General features: G+C 32.2%; 13 protein-coding genes across 13 annotated transcripts; 10 read left to right on the forward strand and 3 right to left on the reverse strand.

Moving 5' to 3' along the window:
* The first annotated feature begins 236 nt into the window (after positions 1 to 236).
* TpMuguga_03g00729 (CCAAT-binding transcription factor (CBF-B/NF-YA) subunit B family protein) lies at positions 237 to 2,611 on the forward strand. The gene has a single exon (XM_757760.2). It carries the CDS (start codon positions 1,198 to 1,200, stop codon positions 2,458 to 2,460), a length of 1,263 nt encoding a protein of 420 aa, XP_762853.2. The 5' UTR covers positions 237 to 1,197; the 3' UTR covers positions 2,461 to 2,611.
* A 315-nt stretch (positions 2,612 to 2,926) lies between these two features.
* On the forward strand, positions 2,927 to 5,318 carry GPD2 (FAD dependent oxidoreductase family protein). Its single transcript, XM_757761.2, has 5 exons — positions 2,927 to 3,201; positions 3,279 to 3,614; positions 3,678 to 4,296; positions 4,374 to 4,621; positions 4,695 to 5,318. The coding sequence occupies exons 1-5, from the start codon at positions 2,991 to 2,993 to the stop codon at positions 5,126 to 5,128; spliced, it is 1,848 nt and encodes a 615-aa protein (XP_762854.1). The 5' UTR covers positions 2,927 to 2,990; the 3' UTR covers positions 5,129 to 5,318.
* Positions 5,319 to 5,378: 60 nt separating this feature from the next.
* TpMuguga_03g00731 (uncharacterized protein) lies at positions 5,379 to 6,326 on the reverse strand. The gene has a single exon (XM_757762.2). It carries the CDS (start codon positions 6,222 to 6,224, stop codon positions 5,424 to 5,426), a length of 801 nt encoding a protein of 266 aa, XP_762855.1. The 5' UTR covers positions 6,225 to 6,326; the 3' UTR covers positions 5,379 to 5,423.
* Positions 6,327 to 6,367: 41 nt separating this feature from the next.
* Positions 6,368 to 7,092, forward strand: LSM7 (U6 snRNA-associated Sm-like protein LSm7). The gene is made up of 4 exons (XM_757763.2): positions 6,368 to 6,493; positions 6,588 to 6,659; positions 6,700 to 6,770; positions 6,892 to 7,092. Exons 1-4 carry the CDS (start codon positions 6,391 to 6,393, stop codon positions 6,958 to 6,960), a joined length of 315 nt encoding a protein of 104 aa, XP_762856.1. The 5' UTR covers positions 6,368 to 6,390; the 3' UTR covers positions 6,961 to 7,092.
* ZNF718 (Zinc finger C2H2 type family protein) lies at positions 6,858 to 8,069 on the reverse strand. The gene is made up of 7 exons (XM_061305766.1): positions 7,839 to 8,069; positions 7,589 to 7,775; positions 7,421 to 7,558; positions 7,326 to 7,390; positions 7,256 to 7,294; positions 7,118 to 7,225; positions 6,858 to 7,085 (listed from the first exon to the last, which is right to left on the reverse strand). The coding sequence occupies exons 1-7, from the start codon at positions 7,926 to 7,928 to the stop codon at positions 6,957 to 6,959; spliced, it is 756 nt and encodes a 251-aa protein (XP_061160900.1). The 5' UTR covers positions 7,929 to 8,069; the 3' UTR covers positions 6,858 to 6,956.
* On the forward strand, positions 8,063 to 9,775 carry Ciao1 (WD domain G-beta repeat protein). Its single transcript, XM_061305767.1, has 9 exons — positions 8,063 to 8,346; positions 8,385 to 8,579; positions 8,614 to 8,797; positions 8,827 to 8,923; positions 8,955 to 9,070; positions 9,102 to 9,242; positions 9,272 to 9,354; positions 9,385 to 9,447; positions 9,478 to 9,775. The coding sequence occupies exons 1-9, from the start codon at positions 8,137 to 8,139 to the stop codon at positions 9,589 to 9,591; spliced, it is 1,203 nt and encodes a 400-aa protein (XP_061160901.1). The 5' UTR covers positions 8,063 to 8,136; the 3' UTR covers positions 9,592 to 9,775.
* MPC2 (Mitochondrial pyruvate carrier 4) lies at positions 9,776 to 10,486 on the forward strand. Its single transcript, XM_757766.2, has 4 exons — positions 9,776 to 9,920; positions 10,039 to 10,161; positions 10,202 to 10,276; positions 10,380 to 10,486. The coding sequence occupies exons 1-4, from the start codon at positions 9,818 to 9,820 to the stop codon at positions 10,460 to 10,462; spliced, it is 384 nt and encodes a 127-aa protein (XP_762859.1). The 5' UTR covers positions 9,776 to 9,817; the 3' UTR covers positions 10,463 to 10,486.
* On the forward strand, positions 10,468 to 10,988 carry TpMuguga_03g00736 (Tim10/DDP family zinc finger family protein). The gene is made up of 2 exons (XM_757767.2): positions 10,468 to 10,622; positions 10,679 to 10,988. Exons 1-2 carry the CDS (start codon positions 10,569 to 10,571, stop codon positions 10,889 to 10,891), a joined length of 267 nt encoding a protein of 88 aa, XP_762860.1. The 5' UTR covers positions 10,468 to 10,568; the 3' UTR covers positions 10,892 to 10,988.
* Positions 10,989 to 11,086: 98 nt separating this feature from the next.
* On the forward strand, positions 11,087 to 14,032 carry TpMuguga_03g00737 (RNA recognition motif protein; the record flags this gene model as incomplete). The annotated part of the gene is made up of 1 exon (XM_757768.2): positions 11,087 to 14,032. One exon carries the CDS (start codon positions 11,087 to 11,089, stop codon positions 13,991 to 13,993), a length of 2,907 nt encoding a protein of 968 aa, XP_762861.1. The 3' UTR covers positions 13,994 to 14,032.
* A 398-nt stretch (positions 14,033 to 14,430) lies between these two features.
* Positions 14,431 to 16,850, forward strand: TpMuguga_03g02155 (uncharacterized protein; the record flags this gene model as incomplete). Its single annotated transcript, XM_757770.2, has 3 exons — positions 14,431 to 16,410; positions 16,477 to 16,629; positions 16,674 to 16,850. 3 exons carry the CDS (start codon positions 14,431 to 14,433, stop codon positions 16,848 to 16,850), a joined length of 2,310 nt encoding a protein of 769 aa, XP_762863.2.
* A 69-nt stretch (positions 16,851 to 16,919) lies between these two features.
* TpMuguga_03g00740 (putative integral membrane protein) lies at positions 16,920 to 19,015 on the forward strand. The gene has a single exon (XM_757771.2). It carries the CDS (start codon positions 17,406 to 17,408, stop codon positions 18,864 to 18,866), a length of 1,461 nt encoding a protein of 486 aa, XP_762864.1. The 5' UTR covers positions 16,920 to 17,405; the 3' UTR covers positions 18,867 to 19,015.
* Positions 19,016 to 19,397: 382 nt separating this feature from the next.
* TpMuguga_03g00741 (uncharacterized protein) lies at positions 19,398 to 21,407 on the reverse strand. Its single transcript, XM_061305768.1, has 3 exons — positions 20,209 to 21,407; positions 19,617 to 20,158; positions 19,398 to 19,586 (listed from the first exon to the last, which is right to left on the reverse strand). The coding sequence occupies exons 1-3, from the start codon at positions 21,291 to 21,293 to the stop codon at positions 19,420 to 19,422; spliced, it is 1,794 nt and encodes a 597-aa protein (XP_061160902.1). The 5' UTR covers positions 21,294 to 21,407; the 3' UTR covers positions 19,398 to 19,419.
* Positions 21,408 to 21,638: 231 nt separating this feature from the next.
* TpMuguga_03g00742 (uncharacterized protein) lies at positions 21,639 to 22,759 on the forward strand. Its single transcript, XM_061305769.1, has 5 exons — positions 21,639 to 21,866; positions 21,908 to 22,020; positions 22,086 to 22,344; positions 22,374 to 22,458; positions 22,489 to 22,759. Exons 1-5 carry the CDS (start codon positions 21,818 to 21,820, stop codon positions 22,706 to 22,708), a joined length of 726 nt encoding a protein of 241 aa, XP_061160903.1. The 5' UTR covers positions 21,639 to 21,817; the 3' UTR covers positions 22,709 to 22,759.
* The last annotated feature ends 70 nt before the right edge of the window (positions 22,760 to 22,829 follow it).

Here is a 22,829-nt window from a genome sequence, read left to right on the forward strand (position 1 = left end):
TGTACTCAGAGAAACACACATCTATTCATTTAACCAATATAGGACATAATAATTTTATATAATAAATTAAAATCTAAATATTATGGAAAGATAGACAACTTTTAAAGAACAATAATTAAATTTTCGATTGTTTTATATATTTTTGAATCTAACATTTGGACATGTGTTGATAGATCTAATTAATTTATTAATTATGAATCTTTAATTCATCAGTTTATATTTGTTTCACGACAACATTTATTAGTTTATTGTAGTTCACACTACACATGTTTGTTTAAACCATTCTTCCACCATAGATTCAAACGTTCCATTTCAAATTTACTAAATTTTATATTCTCAATATATATCACATCTAACTGAAAGATACGAGCCTTCTTGACATTTTTTGTTCACCACAATGTTGTTGTAATTTCTACTCTATTCTGGCAGGTTATTTCCTATCTCATAGTGCATGTGTAGTGCAACAGTAAACAATCATTTAATGTGTAAAAAGTTTGTGGGCTGAATTAAAGGAAGATTCAATTTTTTCGAAGTACATATATTGTAATTTAGTATAATACAGTTGTCAAAACCTTTGCTTCATAATTGTAATTTATTACTCTTTCTAATTCTGCTCACCTTTTGTTTATTTTTTATGTTTCTGTAAATTAAAATGATGTCTTGTTTCTAGTGTTAATTTTTTATTAATATAAAAAGATCCTTAACCTCTAAGAAGAATTGTATATGTGTAACATAATAATTTTTGGGATTTAATAACTATAGTTCTAGCAGTAAATTCAAACTCCCCCTTTTAGACAATAAATTTTGCCTTCTCCACAAAATTTCTGAATAATTGTTTACTCTAAATTGTAAAGTATTTGTTTTTCTTACAACGCTGTCTAACTAGGATTTTCAGACACTTGTCTTAATGATATTCTAGATCGTCTATGTGTAAGCATTTTGATAAGTTTTGCTAATCCATTTCTTTTCTTCCCTATAACGCAGTTCTTTAATATATAAACTCTTCAGACTGAAGGTATCTTGATTAGCATGTCTTGATACACGATAAAGCATCCAAGTAAGATGCCTGTAAATTATCTAATTTAACTCTCTGAAATTTTAAAAACTTAACAACATATGTAATAGTTTCTCTAAATCTGGTAATAAAACATAACTGAGCATTTTTTGTAATTTTTGTGATTATGTGTAAATTAGAAAATGGATGGGATTAACAAAGTTAATCCTCTGGAAGCTAACGACCAGACAAAAAAATTGGTGTTGTATGTTAACCCTCGACAATACGATAGAATACTTAAAAGGAGATTAGAAAGAGATCGATTGATGGAGCGTAGAGGTAAGCCTAAGACTACCTACGTACCAATTGCAGTACGTGATCTCTCAATGAACTTTTTTAAAAAGGACAATTTTGCTCCAAATTTTGATAAAAACACCTTCTTAAATAACAATTTAAACAATATGAGGGGCAATCCGAGGAATATGTACCCAATTAATACCAAAATAAATAATTCACTAACGAGTCCACAAATACATGGATCCATGTATAATAACAGTAATTTTTACAACGGGTACTTAGAAAATTTCAACAATGGTTTGAAGCTGGATCCTCTCTTATACAGTAAAAGCTTAGCGATGCAGAACGATGCCCTGTCCACAAACAAACTGATAAAATTTAATTCACAACACGCAACGCCTAATACTCTTTATAACTTACCATACGCTAATAATTTCAAGTATTATAATGGCAAAGATCAAAATATGGATTCTATGAATAAATTTGATCCATTTTCTCCAAATTTGGAAAATTGTACGGCGTACGAAACGCTTTTATTAAATTCATCTCTCTCTCCGGCACCCACCACTATTCCAAAGATGTATAATCAACATTTCAATTGTAATGGGCTTTACAATACAAATAATATCGGGAAAACAGTTAATAACAAACTCCCAGTTCTCTCAAGTAACAAAACCTCTTTAAAAACTAATGGCAAAAAAACATCTGACAAAGACAAGAAAACGCCACCGATTTTAAGCAGCAGAGAGGAGATAAAGAACAATTACCTGCTCACGAACGGTTCTCCCTTCTCGGAATGTTCCATAGATTCAGACGTTGTTGTTAAACAAGAACCAATCTATAACATCAATGAGTATGGAATATTGGTGGATACCAACCCAGATGTAATCAGTGGTCTAAAAAATCCATGCTCAATTGATATAAACATGGATAATATCGACGCTAGCATTATTGAAAGAACGCCCGATTTTAATTATATGAACGAGGAAGATTTTCTGGGTTCATGTTACGACGGTTCCTGCGGGAAAACAAGCTTCAATTTTCTGTTTTTTGGAGAAGAACATGATAGGGATTCTTCAGCGCTTGAAGATAAGGATTTAATTTTTGAAAATATTAACAGTACATCAAGTAGCAATGCACAAAGCATTAAAGTTCTGGGTACAGAATAAATGGCACATTCGTCGTTAAAAGATTCGGTTGGTTGTAAAAGACTTAGTTGATGTTAAAAGCTTAGGTTTATTAATTGAAAACAATGATTGAGTCTCAGGTGACTCTTTGGACTTATTACACCCCTAATTAATTGTTTAAAACCCCTCGAACCAATGCTGTAATCTGTTTTATTAAAGTTTATTTATTTATATAATATGAAAATCTATGGAATCCAGTTCAGTGGAGAATATATTAATAAATAATTGTGATTAAATATAGTAGAAATAAAATTTTAGGATTTTAGATGAGGGAAACATGTGTAGATGAATAAAAAGATCAAAAGAGTAAAATTAGTAAAAATAACATTAGAACTGGATGGTATTCATAAAATAATTGCTTAAACTTATTAAAAATTGTATTGAATCAGCAAATAATTGGTAAATAATAGCTATGTATGGGGAATTGAATGTAAGGTCATTTGAACAGATGAGACCAAAATTACATATTTTGTATAGAATTTACTCCCACGTGAATTATAGGTAGTTATTAAATGGCACTCAAGTCATTTGCAAAAGTTTTGGGGGTTGGTTCAGCTGCCTTAGCCGGATCTTACATCTTTGTAAAAAGGGAACATGAGAAGTGTTCAATACCCAAAAACACCAAATACAGTGTTCCAGAAAAATTAAGTACAAGAAATGAAATGCTCAATAAACTAAAAACTGAAAAGTTTGACGTTTTAATTATCGGAGGAGGGTGTACAGGTAAAGATCATCACAATTAGATATATAAATCAGAAAATTTTTAATATCTACGACTACAAAATATAATAAATTTACAGGTACTTCAGTTGCTCTGGATTTGGCAACCAGAGGCTTAAACTGTGCCCTGGTTGAAGCCAACGACTTTGCTTCCGGTACATCATCCAAGAGCACAAAACTACTTCATGGAGGAATTCGATACCTAGAAAACGCAATTTATAAGTTGGATTTCAGAGAGCTTAGATTTGTTTGGAAAGCGCTGGAAGAAAGAGCACACCTCATAGGCTCTCTTCCATATGCTAATTATCCCATCCCAATTGTTATGCCAATTTATCAATACTGGCAACTGCCCTATTTCTGGGTTAATATTAAAATCTATGAACTGTTGGCTAGATTCTTCTGTTGCAATGAAACAAGTTAGTTTTAAAACTAAAATAATTTTTTATTTAATTATTTAATAATTATTAATAAAATTTTAGAGATTCCAAGCTCATTTTATAGTGACAAATCTAACGCCTTGTTTAATTTTCCAGGATTGAGAACTAATGGACTGCTAGGAGCGGTTGTGTACTACGATGGACAACACAACGACTCTAGAACTAACTTGATGATGGCCCTCACAAGCACAGTCAACAACTATGTTCCAGGCCAGAAGGGTTCAACAGTTTGCAACTACGTTAAAGTTAACAAGATTCTAAGAGATCCAGCCACCAATTCTGTAAACGGAGCTGTAGTTGAAGATGTTCTGACAGGGGAGGAGTTCACAATTAACAGTAAGGTTGTTGTCAACTGTACAGGGCCATTCGCCGGAGAAACCAAGCGGTTGAATGATCCAGGATCTGATTTATCAATTTTACACAGCAGAGGAACCCACTTAACATTACCAAGAAAATACTGTCCAACTCCCTATGGTCTAATTATCCCCAAAACAACAGACGGGAGAGTTTTGTTTGTACTCCCATGGCTTAATGAGACTATAATAGGAACCACAGACAACAAGGATGACCTAGCCTGTAACCCGAAACCAACAAAAGAAGATGTGGAGTTCATAACAAAAGATGCTTCAATTTACATGAATTGTCCAGATGAACAACTAAAGTAAGTGTTTTATTCAATTAAACAACATCTACTTATTTACTATGTTAATGTTAATAAATTTCTATAATTTTCTATAGGTCTGAAATCAAGTCCCTCTGGTCAGGATTGAGGCCTTTGATCAAGGGAGTAGATGAAGTAAACCAAACTGGAAAACTGTCTAGAGGACATATCATTGAAGTGGATAAAACAGGTATGGTTAATGTGTATGGAGGAAAGTGGACTATCTGCCGCCTAATGGCACAGGACTGCGTTGACGAATTGCTCAAATTCTACAAAGATCTGAAGCAAAGCTATAAATGCCGTACAAGAAACTTAGTACTATTAGGTTTGTAAAGTTACAAATATTCTAGTTAATAGTAGAAATTATTCAAAATTGATTTTTTGTTAATATTTCATAGGTACACATGATAAGGACGGGAAGTTTAACTTTGATGAAATCAGACCAAGATTTAACCTCCTATCCTACAAATTGATTAGAGATTATGGAGTTGACCAGGATACTGCAAACCACCTGGTGGAAAGTTACGGATACAAATCAGAGGACGTTTGCAAGGTTGCAAAGGAGAATAATCTGTTAACCAAGATCCATGAAAACTACCCCTTCTTACTCGGAGAAGTGGTTTATGGAATCAGAAATGAACTGGCATGTACTCCAGTAGATGTATTGGCAAGGAGAACAAGACTGGCATTTTTAGACGCAAAAGCAGCTCTTCAGAGTTTGGACAAGGTGGTTAGCGTAATGGAGAAGGAGCTGAACTGGAATCCAAAGACTAAAAAAACACTATATCTTGAGGCGCAAGATTACTTCCAACAAATGTCGCACGTCCCATAATGTGTAAATAATACTAAATTATCCATAAACAATAAAATTAAATGAAAGACAACCTTTGTACACACCAGGGATATAAATTTTAAGGATAGAAATCTTATCCATTAGACAATGTAGCTACTGTAAACACGACAGTAAAGTTAAAAACCAGCCAATACTGAATGTCAGCAATAGTTAATAATGTAATCATAATTTAATATATATTTATATATAGTAGCATAAATCTTATAAAATTCACAAACTTTATAAACTATTGTGTGTATGTTAATAAAATTAAAATGGTTAAAAGATTAAAATGTTATAGAAGGTCACCCCTGGGTTTCACCCAGTTAATTTTATGTTCAGGAGCCTCGTGGTAAAAAAGTCTCATGTCGAGACGATACTGCTTGTGCATATCAGCCCACAGGTAAGCAAAGTAAACGCCGATAAGCATTCCGAGAAGATACTCTCGAAGTCCAGCACTTATGTTATACTCTGCAGCGACTTTCTGGCGGTAACTCAGCCAGGCAGACTCCCAGGAAACTTCAGGCTCCTTAGCCTGCTCCTCAGGGCTACGGTACGGCTTGGGAATTAATTTGCGATAAATCTTCAAAGGCTTTGCAAATTTGTAAAACATCTCCTCATAGTCCTGGTTTGTAAACAGGCCCATGATGAGTTTATCCATGTATGGCTTCAAAGAAGGTGTGTCATCGCCAAGTTTCTTCAAAAATGGATAAAACTGAGGTGGAAGCCTGAAAGTGTGTAGTATCTTGGTTGAAACTTCAGGAGGGAAAGTGGCCAGACAGCCGTAGCCATCCCTGGGAATTACAGTCTGGTCCTGGGATAGATAACTCTGCCACATTGGCTGAGTGGTATTTGTAGCAATCATAATTGGCCAGCCAGTATGTCCTTTTTCTTTCTTCAGGGACCTATAACTCTTATCTTCCCAGGGATTTGTTGAAGATTCGTATCCGTAAACACCAACATCCTTATCAGTACTCTTGTGTCGAATTGAAAGTGTGTTTTTACATAAATTCAAATTATTACAAAAATTAACAGGTCCACAGAATGGATTAATAGAAAAGGGTCTAGAAATACACCTCCCGAATTGTATCATCATTTTGAAATAATAAAGTAATAATTTATTAATAAGTGAAATTAAAATATAAATAAGTAAATAAAAGAATGTTTACAGTAATGAAATGGCAAAAATAAAATAAAATTATGTATAATGACTATTTATAGTAACAATTGTATGGTGTAGGTTCATTATATTTTTTGTAAAAATGACTGCACCGAGCAAATCTTTTAGAGATGTAAAAAGTGTTATTAATTTAAACAAACATTTAAACAAAGAAGTTTATGTTAAATTTAGTGGAGGTCGAGAAGGTAAGTAAAGCTCCTTTATTCTGTCATTTTAGCTTATATTTCTTATAATATTGACAATTTATAATTATTATATTCCATTAACTTATAAATTTAGTCAAAGGAGTTCTTAGGGGTCACGACGCCATGTCCAACTTGGTGTTGGATGATACAGTGGAATATCTGAAGGGTATTTATTTAAAAATATTCACTCCATATATAATATTTAGATTCTTCTGATTCAAGTAAATTGACTGGAGAAAAAAGAAATCTCGGACTTCTAGTAGCTAGAGGAACTTCAGTGAGTTTATACTTAAATTATATTTTTTCTATCCATTTTCCAACTTTTTTACATATTATTTAGTTGAAACTCACATAATGTGTACTGTTTAAATAACTATGATTAAAATTTAACTGAGTAGGTGACTGTTGTATATCCCGTTGAGGGAACTGAAAAGATCGATAACCCATTCCTGGAATCCAACGACTAGTATTTTCCTTCGCACCTGTGTAACCTTAGAGATTTCTTCCATTTGAAGGATTTACCACAATCATCGCATTTAAAAACAACCCTGTGTTCGTGAATACTTTTAGTGTGCATGTTTAAATTGCTCCTCTAAATATATTTGTTACTTATATAAAACCGACTGTTGTATATATCTTTCTGCAGCCTTCATGAGGACAAATGAAGAAGGTCTTGCCATTTATTATTTTTATGTCTTTTGGCTCTACCTTTTCAGTAAAAGTGTGGAATTTCTGAAGAATTAAATTTAATTTGTTGTAAACCTCAACGTGAGTAAGGAGTCTTTTCTTCTTATCAAAAGTCTAGAACATTATAAATTTCAAGTAATCTTACTTTATCGCAGATTTCGCAAGAGTAAACCTTTGATTTGTTCTTCAGTTCGACCTTCATTTCAGGATCTGGAACAAATGATTGAGAAATTATAATACCTAGGTGAATTTTTATATGTTTTTGAATCCCGGAATATGAAGAAAACTTCATTTCACACTGTTCAAAAGGACAAACCAAGTGAGGAGAGCCGTTAAGTTGTGTTTTTGGAACTGCAAAGCCCATAATAATCATCGTATCTGAACAGAAATAATTTCAGATAAAGCAACCTTCATCTAGCTTCTTCATATGAAGTTCCTGGTGTATTTGAAGCTTTGAAGAGTTAGAGAATATTTTCTTGCAGCCATCAAACCCACAAACTAACCTCTCAAACTTTTTGTTATGCCTGTGATAGTGTCGTTGAAGGTGATCAGATCTTGTAAAAAAGGCATTGCATTCCTCACATTTGTATTTTTTCTACATAAAATTATAGAATTTCAGTGAATAACAATATAGAGTTAAGATTTTGATTGAACTAACCTCGTTTGAGTGGGTTAAGAGCCTGTGCCTTCGCATATTGCTCGAGTCGTTGAAGACCAACGAGCACATATCACACTCATAGAAGGCCATGAGAATAAAAATCTCGGAAACATTTATAAAAGACTAATTTACAACATTTGAAAATATATTCTGAAATAATATTGTAATTCTCCAAAACATGGTGATGATCACCTCCTTTAAATGTAGTAGTTACAATTTATTAAATTCAGGTATAATATGTATTTTAAATTATATATATGTAAAATAAATTTAATTCGTCTGGTAAAATGTTAAATAAATGGAAATTGATCATCTGTTATGCATAAATGGGCATAAAGAAAGAATCTGGTCAGTTTCTTGGAGCCCATCAGAGGATATATTTGCTACTTCCAGCTCAGATTGTAAGGTTAAAATATGGAGATTTTATAAAAGTGAAAATAAAAGCAGAATAAATAGATGTATATTAAATTATCCCGGATGTGGCAGTGAATACAACTACGAACTCGAAGTATTTTATAATTATTTTAAAAATATATTATAATTTAGTTTCAAATCACAAATTTCTTTAAAAAAACTGTTAGAAGTGTAAAGTTTAGCAGAGATGGGAACTATTTAATATGTGCATCATTTGATGGCACATCATCTATTTGGTCAAAAAAAATCCCAGACGGAAATGTTCCAAGTAAATCTAAAAATACTGAATGGAAATGCTTGGTCACACTAGAAGGGCATGAGAATGAGGTATTTTTTAATTTCACAGTTTTAAAACAAATAGGTCAAATGTGCATCCTTTGACTCAAGTGGAAATTACGTAGCCACTTGTGGAAGAGATAAGACTATTTGGATTTATGAAAAATCGCACCAAAACACACCAAATGATTGTGAAGATTTAAATAAACTAAATTTGACAGGAAACCTGGATTATTTCTGTTCAGCTATCTTGACGGGACACACTCACGGTAACTTATTAATTTTTATTCTTTATCAGACGTAAAATATGTATGCTGGAACCCAGTGGCGCTGATTTTGGCCAGTGCTTCATATGATTCATCTATTAAAATCTGGACTATCGCAAGCGCGGATTGGTATTAATAATTTATTTATTTAATATCTTAGGTCATGTATTCAAACACTAAACCTACACACAAATACAGTATGGTGCTTATCTTTCAATTCTAATGGCACAAAATTGGCCTCCTGTTCGTCTGATAAATCACTATTTGTTTATAAAAGTATTTCCTTAGAAAAAAAACATTTAACTAGGTAAAATTATTGAATGCTTTTCACAATTCGGGAAAATCGCAAAACCACCACTCAACAGATTCACGATTTTTAATACTTGTTTCCCAGTCCCATGTATCAGCAAAGAACACGAAGATACTAGTTATGGGCCTTTATTTGCAGGTGTTTTAATTTATTTTAAGTGGTTTTAGATGACTGGGAAGTTTGCAGAGCGTATGAGGAGTTACACTCGAGACCAATTTACACCGTTGATTTTGGAGATTACATCGTAACCGTATGTTTTTATTATTTATAAGTTTCACAGGGTGGAGGAGATAACAAAATCAAGATAATTGATCTTGAAGATAATTTTTCAAATATTCATGAGGTTAGAGAGTTTATTAATACCATATTTTAGATATTGGCCCACACATCGGATGTAAATGCAGTTTCATGGAAGCGCAACGATAATAGTAAAATATTAGTGTCAGTTGGAGATGACGAGTATATAAGAATTTGGAAACTTGGTTGATGTTTACCTACTTGTTTTCGTCACTAAAAATTTTGTAAATTTTATAAATTTGCTTCCAAAAACTAAATTATATTCATGTTTTAAGATTTTGATAGCTTGTGGCAGAATTTTCCCAAACTTCTAATACACCTATGTCAACCAGGATTCTTACACCCTGATGGGGATACGTTCTTGAGTATTGACAGTAGTTATCATTTGTTTTGATCTAATTTTTTTAAATAGGGTAATGAGTTCATTATTGAACAGAATTTTGTTTCCCGGAATTGTTCCATTTATCCAATCAAAGGTTCTATCACTTCCTCTCCCGGAGAAAGTTAAAACAATATTAGGTAAGTTTCAAGACTAATAATAGCAAACATAACCATTAAATACTACCATAAATATATAATATTTTTAATCGTAATTTAATATTTTATCATCTTTTACTCCCATATAATAATTACGTAGCTCATCCGGCCGGACCCTTTACAATACACTTTTATGCTCCAGCCTTTAAATGGTCAATTTCCTTAGCAAACCTATCAGATATAAATAGGCCTACACATTTAATTTCTCTTCCTCAACAACTAGGTAAGGAATATGTGTATAATTAATTAATCTTGAAATTCAGCCGTTACCGCAACCGGGTTAATATGGTCAAGATACAGTTATGTTATAATTCCTAGAAACTACAATTTATTATCAGGTAATTGTTTTTTATTACTCTCATATTTTCACATTCTAGCACATATCTCAAATTCCTTCACATCTCTAATTTTTTAAATTATATCAATCTAACTCTTGCTTAGTTAACTTTGCAATGGCTCTAACTGGCCTCTACCAGATTTCCAGAATTATTCGAGATAAACAACTTGCTCCCCAGAAGAATTAAAATTTTTTAATTTCATATTTAATTAATATATGTTTTTGTAAATTCTTTATCCTTCTTGTATATTTACTAGATGTTTAATAAGTTTTTAACAAATTATATTTAAGTGATGGACTTCTCAGATTCACTTTCCAGTTCTAAAGATGATAAAGAAAAAGCAGAGGTAATCATTAACCAATTAATTTAAAAAATATTAAAACTTAATTAAATATTGTTTAGGCCTTTTTAGCACTGCAGAAGGCAGTTCAATCGCAAAAAATGACACTAAAAATGTTAGGAGTTTGTTTTAATAAGTGCGTACAAACGCCAGGAGAATCTTTATCAACCTCTCAGCAATCCTGTATTTGGAACTGTGCCCAAAGAAATATCGAGACCCAGTACTTTATTTTGAAAAGATTGGAAGGAATGGTAAAAAATTTTGAACAAAAGTAAACGCAGTAATATAAGTTTTTTAATTTCATGAGTTATCATCACACTTCTATTATTCCTTATATTTTTTATATTCACACTAATTTTGTACAATAAAATGTTTTCTATTTTAATAATTGATTTATAAATTATTTTTTATTTTTCTTTATTTTCATTTTTAAATTAACAATTTTTATGTTTTAAAATGTTGAGTTTCAAATGTATTTTTACCTGTATAAATATGGTTTCTTTCTATTTTTTATTACTAAATTAATGATACATTTAAGAAGGAATGATTTTCCTAACTATCTCTGTTATTCAATAAGTATAACACAAAATACACATGGATTCCTTGATAATAAATATAATAGATTGTATTTTTTAAAAAATGGATTTAAATTAGGCAGTAAATTCAAATCTAATGGACCCTGTGTGGTCACCCCTTACACATTTATCGCACCAACTCAATTAATTCAGCCTTCTAAGAGAAATGTATGGCCTCATTCAGCAAAAAGGTTCACTTTTGATGAAAGGGCCGCAAGGAGAGCCAGACATCGAATGATTGTCAATCAAAATATCGCAAAAAAGAAAATGGCAAAAAGAACAATGAGGAAAATGGTCGAAGCAGTAACTAAAGAAACAAGTGAAGATCACAGAAATTTGGCGATTCAGAAGTTCATTGGAGATTTACAGTATGTATCTAGAAGGAAAAAGCTTCCAACTCCTCCAGGTATATACTCTCCATCCTACGACGCCTTGCTTTACCTAAAGGGGATTCCCTTCAAGGCAACAGAAAAGGATGTGTTCGACTGGTTAAAGAACTATGATATTGTCTCAGTAATATTCATTAAAAATGAAAACGGGTTCTTTACAGGAGATGCGTATGTGAGGTGTGTAAACATACAGGTTCGAGATAAAGTGGCAAAGGAGATGGAAAATAAAAGAATAGGAGCCAGATATATTCAAGTTTTCAGAGTTAGTGAGAATGCATATCTGGAGTACTATCACTCAGGGTACCGAAAGGAACCAAAGGATAGGAACTTTATAGACCCATCACTGTTGGTGATAACGGAAAACCAATACAATAAATTACTTGGTCCAGAAGATACAGATACCTGTAAAACAGAAGATCTCATCTCTATAGGCAAATCATTTGTAAATAACCTTAAAAATGAAGTTGACGTAAAGAATTTAAAAACAGGAATTAGGCTAGTTGGAACAGTGACTGAGGTCTACAGAAATGGAGTAATGTTAGACTGTAACATATTTGAAACAAGAAATGGAGTCAAGGAAAAGGTTTTTTGTGTACTAAAAAAGAATAGAATGGCCAAAAATATCGGATTACCAAACCAACAGTACGAGTGGCTGAGGATGAAAGATCTAGTACTGTACCCAGGTATCAAATTAAATTTGTATGTGGAGAAAATAAGAGCAACTACCTCCAACAATACATTTGATAAGGATTTGTGGACTGAACATTTTGATGAATCACTAATAAATACCTATTTTAATACAGATACCGCCAACAACATTACTCCTACAGAATCTACTACCATGAATTCCACTTCAGAAAATACCCAGGAAGCTGTTACCGTTAAACCAACTTTTAGTGATTCAAAGGAACAAAGTAAAGATAAAAGAGCACTTGTATATTTAACAATGGACTCAAGTGTAAGTGAAGATAAGGTGTTATGGTGGGAAAAGAAAATCTTAAATTCAGTATCTAAGACTTATGAGAAGGTTGACTTTAATAGCCCAGTGGTTAAGAGTTATGTAGATTATAATGCTAATAAGGAAAAGGTATTGGCTAAGAAGGTCAAAGTAAATAATATATATGAGGGCAAGTCTACAGTGCATGGAAACATACCTGATCAATTCACTCTAGATACATCAAAATCTCTGAATAGCGAAAAGTTAAATATTTCTTATGAAACTGATGATCATAATAATAAAGTCGATGAAACACTAGTCAATTCTGTGGAGGAAAAGGTTAGTAACAGAGGAATCCCAGATGATGTACCAATTGGTAATTTGATATTTGGAAATTCAGAAACTGAATTAAATGAAGGAGATCGTAATGTATTTGTATTAGGAACAGAAGAAGATCAAAAGGCTGCTGAGCTTGAATACATAGATAAAAACTATAAAAAACTGGCCGATAAATTCTTTAAAAACACAATAAAGGAAAAGGATATTCAATTACACGATTTTGAACCAGAAAGTGAACTAGATACTGATGATGAGTCATATCTAAGTGGCTCAGAGATGATGGATCCTGATGATAGAGCTGCAGATTTTAATTGGATCATGGAAAATGATAACAGAAAGGATTTGGAAAAGTTCCCAAGGTTAACGTTGTATGATGGAGCAATTAAAGTGCCACCAAATGGCTTGATACTTAGAGTTTCTGAGGTTCCAAAGTTGTCAAATGAACAAATAAAGGATGTTCTGGAACTATTAGGAAAAGAAACATTGGCTTCATATGAAGAAAACAGGGAAAGATTGATTGAGGTGATTAAAAACGAGGGACTCCCGACAGATTTGTTGCCTCAAACTCTTATACAAAAGGGACTTTATAGAGTTAAACAGTCGAAAGAGTACATGAAGAAAATAGTTAACATAACTAAAGAACTAACTGGAAGGAAGTTTAGCAGGCAAGATCTAGATGAAGCATCTACTGAAGAGTTGCAAATGCTAGTGGAAGAGGCACTTTATAAATTCCTGAACTGGAACCCACCGTTTGATATTAAAAAACTATTTATAAGTAACTACCATAATGTCCTAGATGAAACAATAACGTTGCCTAACATTAGTGAAGTAGTACCAAATCCTGGATTCATGAAATCAAGTGATACTGATAGCAATACTGGAACTGATACTAATACTAATACTGATTTACAAGTTCAGGAACCTTTAGTTGATCAAAACGATGAAAATACAAAAAGAATTGAAAAATTGTGGAACGATATGAAGTGGATGATTGTAATCTACATCTACGGAGACCAGAGTGATCTGAAGGAAATAGTAAAGCAGTTGGAAAAGGACAAAACCATTCAACAAGAGCAGAATCTTACACATACTCCAATGGACGTTGAATCTCTACTATTTCGGTCAAATGAAAAGTGAGAATCTGTACACAAGGTTAACAGCTTATAAAAAGTTAATTTATTTTTAAACACATTCATACATGAATTAGGCAGTTACACATCTCAAGTAATTATACTAAATCTTCTAGATTTCAAAACCATTAAATTGTAAATAAAATGCATAAAACTTTAACATAATTTAAAATATTCTTGAAAATAAGGCTGAGAATATAATAAAACGAATATGTGAATTTGTTTTATGTGGCAATAATGAGGTAAAACGAGATAGTAAAGTAATAAAATTTATTAATAAAAAATTAAATTTTATATATTTTTTCTTCCTTGGATTTTAATGGTACAGATACTTGAAAAAATGTAAATTTTCTTCACTTCGTTTAACTCCCCATATAAAATAAACAAATGTTAAGGAATTAGAAAGAATAACGCCCAGTATACCTAATTTTGTCCAGTCTACAAATGCAATATAAAAATATAAACAGTAGACTCGAAAATAATGGGAAGACAATGTTTACACTAGACGTCACTACGGACGTCGAGGAATATAAATTTGAAATACTAAGACAGTCCCCTCATGGAATTCCAACATACACATACTTACCCTGTAAGAACTACAAAATAGCAAGTGTGGTCGAAAAATCTATTCCCATATGGAGTCCAGCAGCCGTAGGAGAAGTATGTACGAAAGTTACAGTATGTACAAGAGATGGGCCTATCTTAGTTCACATAATAAAAGTCTCGCCGGAAGGGAAAGAAGCGTCAATATATTATGTAAAGCAGACGAAATCCTGGAGAGAAGTCACATTGAACACGTTTTATTCGCTTTTTAACCATTTGGCCCTGAACAAGTCTGTGTTGGAGTATGTTACACTCAATATCGGTTCAGTGATAGATAGAACACATTTCTCACTAAACTCAACACCAGACAAACCATTTAAAATTATTGTACCATATCCGGGTTATGTACTGAGTAGAGTGTTTGATGGAATTAACACAATCTGGAAGAGCAGATTCTGTGATGACCACTGTACATATGTTAATATTTTTTACAATAATAAAAAGCCATTATTGATACACCTGGCAATTTCTAAAAGACGTTCAGAGGAAAGATTATTTTTCAAAAAGGTTTTAATGTCATGGAAACAAATAGGTAAAGATGAATATATAGAGTCCTTGAATGAAGTGGGATTTGATTTGACAGTATTTAATAATCATATAACATTTGATTTTTCGGATCCAGACAGGTATAAATTTGTGGTACAAAGAACATTTAACATGGATATAACCTCAGAAATCTTCTCGCCGCTGCCAGGATATAGTGTAAAGAGAGTAGTTGATAACGAAAAAATAATATGGGAAAGTAACTCAACAGACCAGTGTATATTCGCAAGATTTTATTCAAGAAACAAAATCCCTTTACTATGTCATTTATTGGTAACTGACTCAAAAGAAAACAAAATTCTGTATTTTATGAACTGTGCAGAAAAGTGGTCATTGATTGATAAAAGAACGTACAACTATGTGTTAACGAATAAAGATGACCCAATATACACACATAGAGGAATTAGAGTAGACAATAAAGGTGATCGTAAGCTGTTGATGAGCCACTTTAGGAATAAACAAGGACTGCTGATTAGAACATACTGCTGCAAAGTGGATAACCCCAAAGGGAACATAATATTAATCCATGGATCGTGTGGCCATTTTAAGTCACAGTTCTGTAGCTATGATATGGACTGGCACTTCGAACGCTTTGGGTACCCAATACTCCCATACATGAAGGATTTTACAAACATTAAGATGGATTCTTTTTATAAGGATCTGAATTTCGATAGTAAGACATGTGAAGTCTACAAAGATGTGTTTGGATGGTCGAAGTTGGACGGAGTGGATGCATTTGAAATTTCACCAAGATTTCAATATTCAGGAACCTTTTTAGAATCATTGAATAACATGGGATATAACGTTTACGGAATGGACTCACAGTCACATGGACTATCGGAATCAGTACCAGACTCTAAATTCTATATAAATGAATTTAAGGACTATGTTAACGATGTTTTACAGTTTGTAGATATAGTGAAAAGAGGAAACTTTGAGAGCACAAAGGAAGTGTGGAATGAAGATTTTGTATACAGCGTGAGTTCAGATAACGTGGACCTGAAGTGTTACTTATCAGGTTTCTCACTAGGAGGAAATATCGCCATACTGGCAGTACAAGAATTCCATAAAAACGCTAAGCCAGGAGTGAGATTTGTAGATGGGTTGTTTATATTGTCGGGAATGCTGAACATAGATAATAATCTCGATACATTTGCAAAGAAATTCACAATAGCATTGATAAAATTCACGTCCTTAATGACACCGAGGACACAACAGAACCCATTGGAAAATAGCTTCCTATTCTCAGATTCATTTGAAATGTTCTCAAGATATAAGGTGAGATATAATAAATATTAATAATTTAATAAAAATAATTTGATATTTATTTTTAAATTTTTGTAGGATCCTACATTTTATAATGATCGCTTGTTCTACAAAACAGTGGAGTTACTCTTTGGAGCCTGCAAAGATATCTTAAAGAATATGAAGTATTTCCCAGATAAACTGTCAACACTGTTTATACACGTCTCAGACGATCCAATGTGCGATGTCAATGTAAGTTAAATTTATTCATGATGGTGAAACTAATGTTGGTTTAGGGGCAGAGAAATGTAGTGTACAACTACCTCAAGGATAAAAGTGATGTCAAACTTGTTGAATTAAAAGGAAATACACATCATCTGGTCCTACCTCACATCTTCCCAAATGTAATGCCGATCATAAATGACTGGTTTCTGTCACATTCTAGCAAATCCTCCTTCAAATTTAATCCATGAGTGATTTTAAAACCTGACATTGTTGCCTTGTGGCATCATTTAATATTTTGTATTCTAAAATTTTGCGGTATTTTTATCTAGATTTAATAAAATTTATATATAATTGACAGTTTTTTCGCAACAACCTAAGCCTTACATTCATAATTTAAATCAATGAAGGTGATTTTTGAGTCTTGAACAATATTTTTTTAAATTAATATATAGTGAAGATAATTGATATTACACATCTAAAAATTAAAGAAGTCAGATCAAAAACTCCAGGATCAAATTATTGTTTGATCTAGAAATTAAAGTAACAACACAAAAATATATTGGATCAGAATAGATAAATTAAAAATTAAAAACGAATAGGACAATTTCAATGGTTAGATCTCTTAATTTTCGTTAGCTTTATAAAAAATAATTTTGGTATGTGTTACTCCGCTTACATGAACAGTAGGGGATCTACAAAGTGATCTTGTTTAAGGTTTAATTAAATTTTGTAGAATAAAATTTCAAGTGTATTTTTTAAAAAATTATATAAATTGGCTGAAAATTTTAAGATTATAAGCAAAAATGACAAGTACACAAAGTGGGAACACAGATTCACCTAGTCGTCAATCTAGGGTTATTCTGATACTTGCAATCGTTTTAGCAGGTCTAGCTACTCTACAGGTAAAGAGATTAGTGGTTACATGTGGAACGTATGCAGTAAAAAGATTTAAAATTGATAAGGGTCTGACAGCATTATTCATTAAACTGACATCGATAGCAGTGGAAAATTTTTTTATATTAGGTATAATATTCTCTGCAATTTATCTCATTGTAAGTACTAGTAAGAGATGGGATGCTAATTTATCAATAGTGGTGTGCTGGTTAAACCTAATAGCATTTGTTATAATTTGCATAGCATACTTTGGATCAGGAGAAGATGCGTCCCTAAATTTTTATTATTGGAGCTTGAATCTTGCTGCATTCACCTCTGGAATGTTCTTCGAACTTGTATTTGATATTGTAACTAAGGATCTTATATTTTATTTAATTGGAATGCCAATGTCAGAAGCGGGTGTTTTGATTTTCCACGTGGCTTTTGAATATTTATACGATTTGTTTTTCGATGAACAAATTGAGTATTTCCTTGTTATGAATCAAATAATAGCCGCCATTGGACTGTGGCTGTTTGCAGGACTGTTTTGGACACTAGCATTTCGTAATTATGACGAGAACTCGAAAAGACATGTAATTCATAATACGGATATCTTAATGGAAGATGGTAATTTAACAGTTAAAAATAATAGGAATGAGGAAAAGAAAGAAATGTCAGTGTTGGAAAGACTTGCAAAGGCAAGTTCCCCTATTATGTTGTGTATTATTTCATGCTTTTTCGTATACTTCCTCCATCCAGGGATAATTCCTTTCGATTTTGTGGACACTGATGAAGGATATTTAATCATATTAATAGGAGTTGGAGTTTCAGCAATCCTAACTATAGTTGTAATTATTTTAGTGATTAAGAAAATTGGTCCAAATCAGGATTGGAGGAAAAAACTGTATGCCTACAACTTACTTTGGTTCTTTCCATTGGTTTACACAGCGATTGCAGTTGTAACTTTCTATACGATTCATTACTTTGAAAGCGATTTCTCCAGATTTGTAGCGGGTAACGTATTAGTTGTAGGTTTTATGTCAGCCTTTCTAAAATCCACAGGAGATTTCACTGAAATGGTAACCTTATCAGCAATGAGTATGCAAAGAGATGATGGTGAAGAAGACGGCAAATTAGCTGCAGGAATCAACGCACTTTTAAGACTGTTAATAGGAATTAGTATGTTTTTGGGACTGGGTTATGAGAGCGCAATATCTATATGTACTAAAAACAGACTTGACTGGCCAACTGAAGGACGTTCATTGATATGGGCATTCTTTTTCTGGGTTGGGAAATCATTCCAAATGGGATATCATATGATATACAACACACTCATACCTGACCTTGAATATGTATTTACTATTGTTACACCAGAAGATATTGCTCAATGAATTGTTATTATCTGATGGAAGATTTTTTGTTTTGTGGTCTATCAATTTTGTTGAATAACCCATTTTATCTAATAGAATCGATGTTTTAATTAAAGAAAAGCTATAAAAAAATCAAATGTGTAAAACCATTTTGAATATTTTGAATTATATATTTACGTAGTTTAGATTCATTCACCCAATAGCATTAATTAATCAACATTTTTTTTAAATTACATTTATTATTTATTATTATATTTATTTTTTAAAAACTAATTACGTTTGTACAGTATAATGGTGGTTGTTAAATCTCCATTTTCCCTGTTTTTTAAACAACTGTCCCACACAATTAAACATACTCATCGACCATGGGCGGCTGCGGCTGTAGGCTCCTCACTTTTTTTATTCAACATGGCTGGGTACTTTATTTTCAATAAATCTTCGGATAAAAAGAAGCGCGAGCAACTTGATAAATGAAAAGTCATGGGTTTCAACTATCGCACAAAATTTTAAAACGTGAAAAAACAGATTTTAAAAGTTTGATAACACATAAAATATTAATTTAATTTAAATTAATTTACAAGGTACTTAAAACTCTTAGTTTAGCCTGTTTAGTCACTCGCATCCTCATGAGCCTTCTTTCCCTCTTCCTCTTATTCATCTTCACGTTCTTTAGATAATTTATTCTCACGTTAGACTTTACACTTATCCAGCCACTTTGTGGGTCCAGTTTGTAAGATTTCCCTAAAATATCTGTTCACATTGAGAAAATACCTCTGTAATGAAAAACATCTCTTTTAAGCCCCCAGGGTAATGACCAAGATATATGACTACCATCCCTAGGGATAGTGTCATCTATATCCCTATAACCCTGGTTGAAATTATGAGTTTTATGAGTATCTTTAAAGATGTCTTCTTGTTGACCTAGTACTTTTATAAATTGTAAGTTTGTTGATGAGGGTTCATGTGTTTGAGGTTCGAGTTCCAAATCCTCTAAATTTGATTCACCGGAATGCTGAAGCTCTAAAATCTTATCATAAATCTTTGGCCTGTTTGGGTCTTCCTTGTTATCGGATATTAAAATATTTTCGTCAAGTAACTTCTCAAATGATAGAATCTCGTCACTTAACTTGTAATCCATAGTGCCATACGCATGAATTTTATCAAACTTTTGAGTGTTTGGTACATGTCCATAGTTTAAAAGACTTAAATACATGAAACGTTTTGCCGAACAGTTTTTCAACAAGTTAACATAACTTATTAGAGATGAAGGCCTTGTTAAGATCATTGGTAAGTTTCTAGAATGACTCTCATATCTAAAAATTCATTAATTTATCAATAAAAATATAGTGAATTGAATATTTACCTTAGGAAATCAAGAGGAAAGGGATCTGAATACCTATTAATTAAATTTGCAAGAAACTTTCTTGAAAAAGTGCCGTATTTCCTAACATAGTCTACCATGAAGGGTATGCTTATGCTCTGGTAGGACCTGGTCAACGCTGCGATTATTTCAGGCGCACAAACTGGGCTTGAGTGAAAAATTGCCAGTCTAAACAAGTTTCTGTAACAAATGTGCTTATTTTTGTCCCTTAGACTTGCAATATTTGAGATTATCTTCAAGACGTTTTCAGCAGGAATGTTTTTTACTAATGTGTAGCACAGCATGTGATGTAGTATTGGTAATGGTAACCTGTCCACATCTAAAACTCTTATAGTCTCAATACTTGTTTCTTTTCTGTGATTATTCTTATGTTCTTTACCCTTATATGAGTTATTTGTGTCCTTTAATAACAATTTTTGGTATCTTTTCTCCTTTAGGTAATTTGATACATCAAGCTGAGGTTTCGCACTGGATGGTCTTCTAGATGCTATCTTTGAAGATATAGATAACAATTTAAGAGTTGAGACCTTACTTGCAAGTTGTTTATCTTTGATTTGTTGGTCGATTTTTAGTGGTTTATTTCTTTCAAGAAGTAACCTTACCCTGTCCTTTTCCTTCCTTTCAACAGACAATAAATGGTCCATTTCATCTGTTAGATTAGGCTGTGTAGATATTTGATTATTTCCAGAACTATATGTAAACTCATTCCCATAATTTACCGAAGAATCATGATCTGTGTTATCATCTGAAAAATAATCTGAATATGGGCCTTTATGCCAACACATAGCTGAAAATGGTGATGCCAATCCACTAATTTCCTCATCAACTAAACAATCTTCAGAATGTAAATGTGTTGTATGTTCATTTTCCGAAGAATGAGTATCATTTGGAGAAGAATCATCAAGGTATGTGGGAGATTCCTCGGCGTTACCTAGATTGTTTAATGAAGAAGAAAAGGAAACATTTTGGGTATAAATTGTTTTTGGAAGATTTACTCTAATGAGATTAATTGAATATGGAATGTTTGATTTAAACAGGAATGAATAAAACCTATAAGAGTGGAACATCCTTAACAAAAGGATGTGATATTTCCAGTCCAATTAGACATTACTACATGCGAAATAATTGCAAAATATTATACATATAAAGTTTTATATAGTAAAAATTGTAACTATGTAAATAAATTTGAAATTGACTGTAAATGTGATGAATAACACAATATATTTAAAATTTTGTTTATTTAAATTTCAATTTTTATTTTTAATTGTTAAGTTTGATTTATGTATTTATAGATTCCGGAATCTTAACAAAATGTGTTTAAAAATACGGGACGGTATCGTCTATTTATGAATGCACTTTTGTGCAATATCTTAATAAATTTTATAATTCCATATTTCCATAAATATTATTTGTATTTATTTATATTTTATATTTTACATAATTTTTGTATGATCAGATAGATTCATGGAACAACTTTCTATTTCTAATCCATCGTTTATGTTTAAAATTTAGTAATCTCTGGGTACAAATGACGAATTTTTTTTATTTGAATTTAATACTTTAATAAGTATATAAATATATTGATTTAAATATGGAATTCTCAACTTTGGATCTTAGCTGGTTGCCACCAGACGCTGACGGTATGTTACACATTTAGAAAAATAATTATATTTATTTGTAGAGCAACTTGCCCTTGGATTTAGAGTGGTTTCCAATGCATATAAAACGAGAGTTTCAGGACTAGAGTCTGAAATTAGGTCTTTAAAATCTGCGCTTTCCGAGAAGTCAGATCATGTAATTTGAGAAATATTTAGTTAAATTTAAACCTAAAATACTTTAATTAATAATTTTATATTTAGTTGAACGCTTTGCAAAATAAATATAACGGTTTGGAGGAACAGTTGGTACAAGTGAATCAGAGGGGAAACCAACTTTTTGAGGAAAACAAAAACCTTTTAAACACTGTAAAGAAGTTGCAAAAGGACCTAGATCGCTTAGAGAATCTAAAGAAAGTTGTTTTGTCTTCCTTTCAAGATGAAATGAAGGATTTTGATGGAGGAACTAATCGTTATTACAGTGATGATATGCCAAGTGCCTTGCCACCAAACCCCGTTGCAGGTATTTAAGAACTTTTAATTGTTTTTTAGACTTAAATACCAATGATGGAGCTGATGGGTTTTTAAAAGGTCTTAATTTCACAGGTGCTTCGAGACCTTCACAAGGAAATCCTCCGTATGTTAAATAACCTTAATTATTTTTTAGTTCTGTAAGTTATAGAAACACAGTTGATGGTAGACAATTTTTTAAAAATGCTAAAACTTTATTAAGTCCTGAGGATTTTTCTAACTTCCTCTCAACTATAAAGAAATTTAATGCTCAAATTATGACTAGAGAGGAGACCCTTTCTCATGCTAGGCAAGTCTTTGGAGATCATTCTAAAGCCTTCGAAGAGTTCAAACAATTGCTAAATCCACGGACCTAGTCTTTAATAAGCGTTATTTAAATAAACTGTAATTAATATTTTATATTATTACCCCCGACACACATCCAGTGAATTCCATATATAAACATTAACACATAAGCTTCATATACTGTTTCATAAC

Source organism: Theileria parva, assembly GCF_000165365.1.
Source record: "Theileria parva strain Muguga chromosome 3 map unlocalized ctg_531, whole genome shotgun sequence".
NCBI classification, from domain to species: Eukaryota; Apicomplexa; class Aconoidasida; order Piroplasmida; family Theileriidae; genus Theileria; species Theileria parva.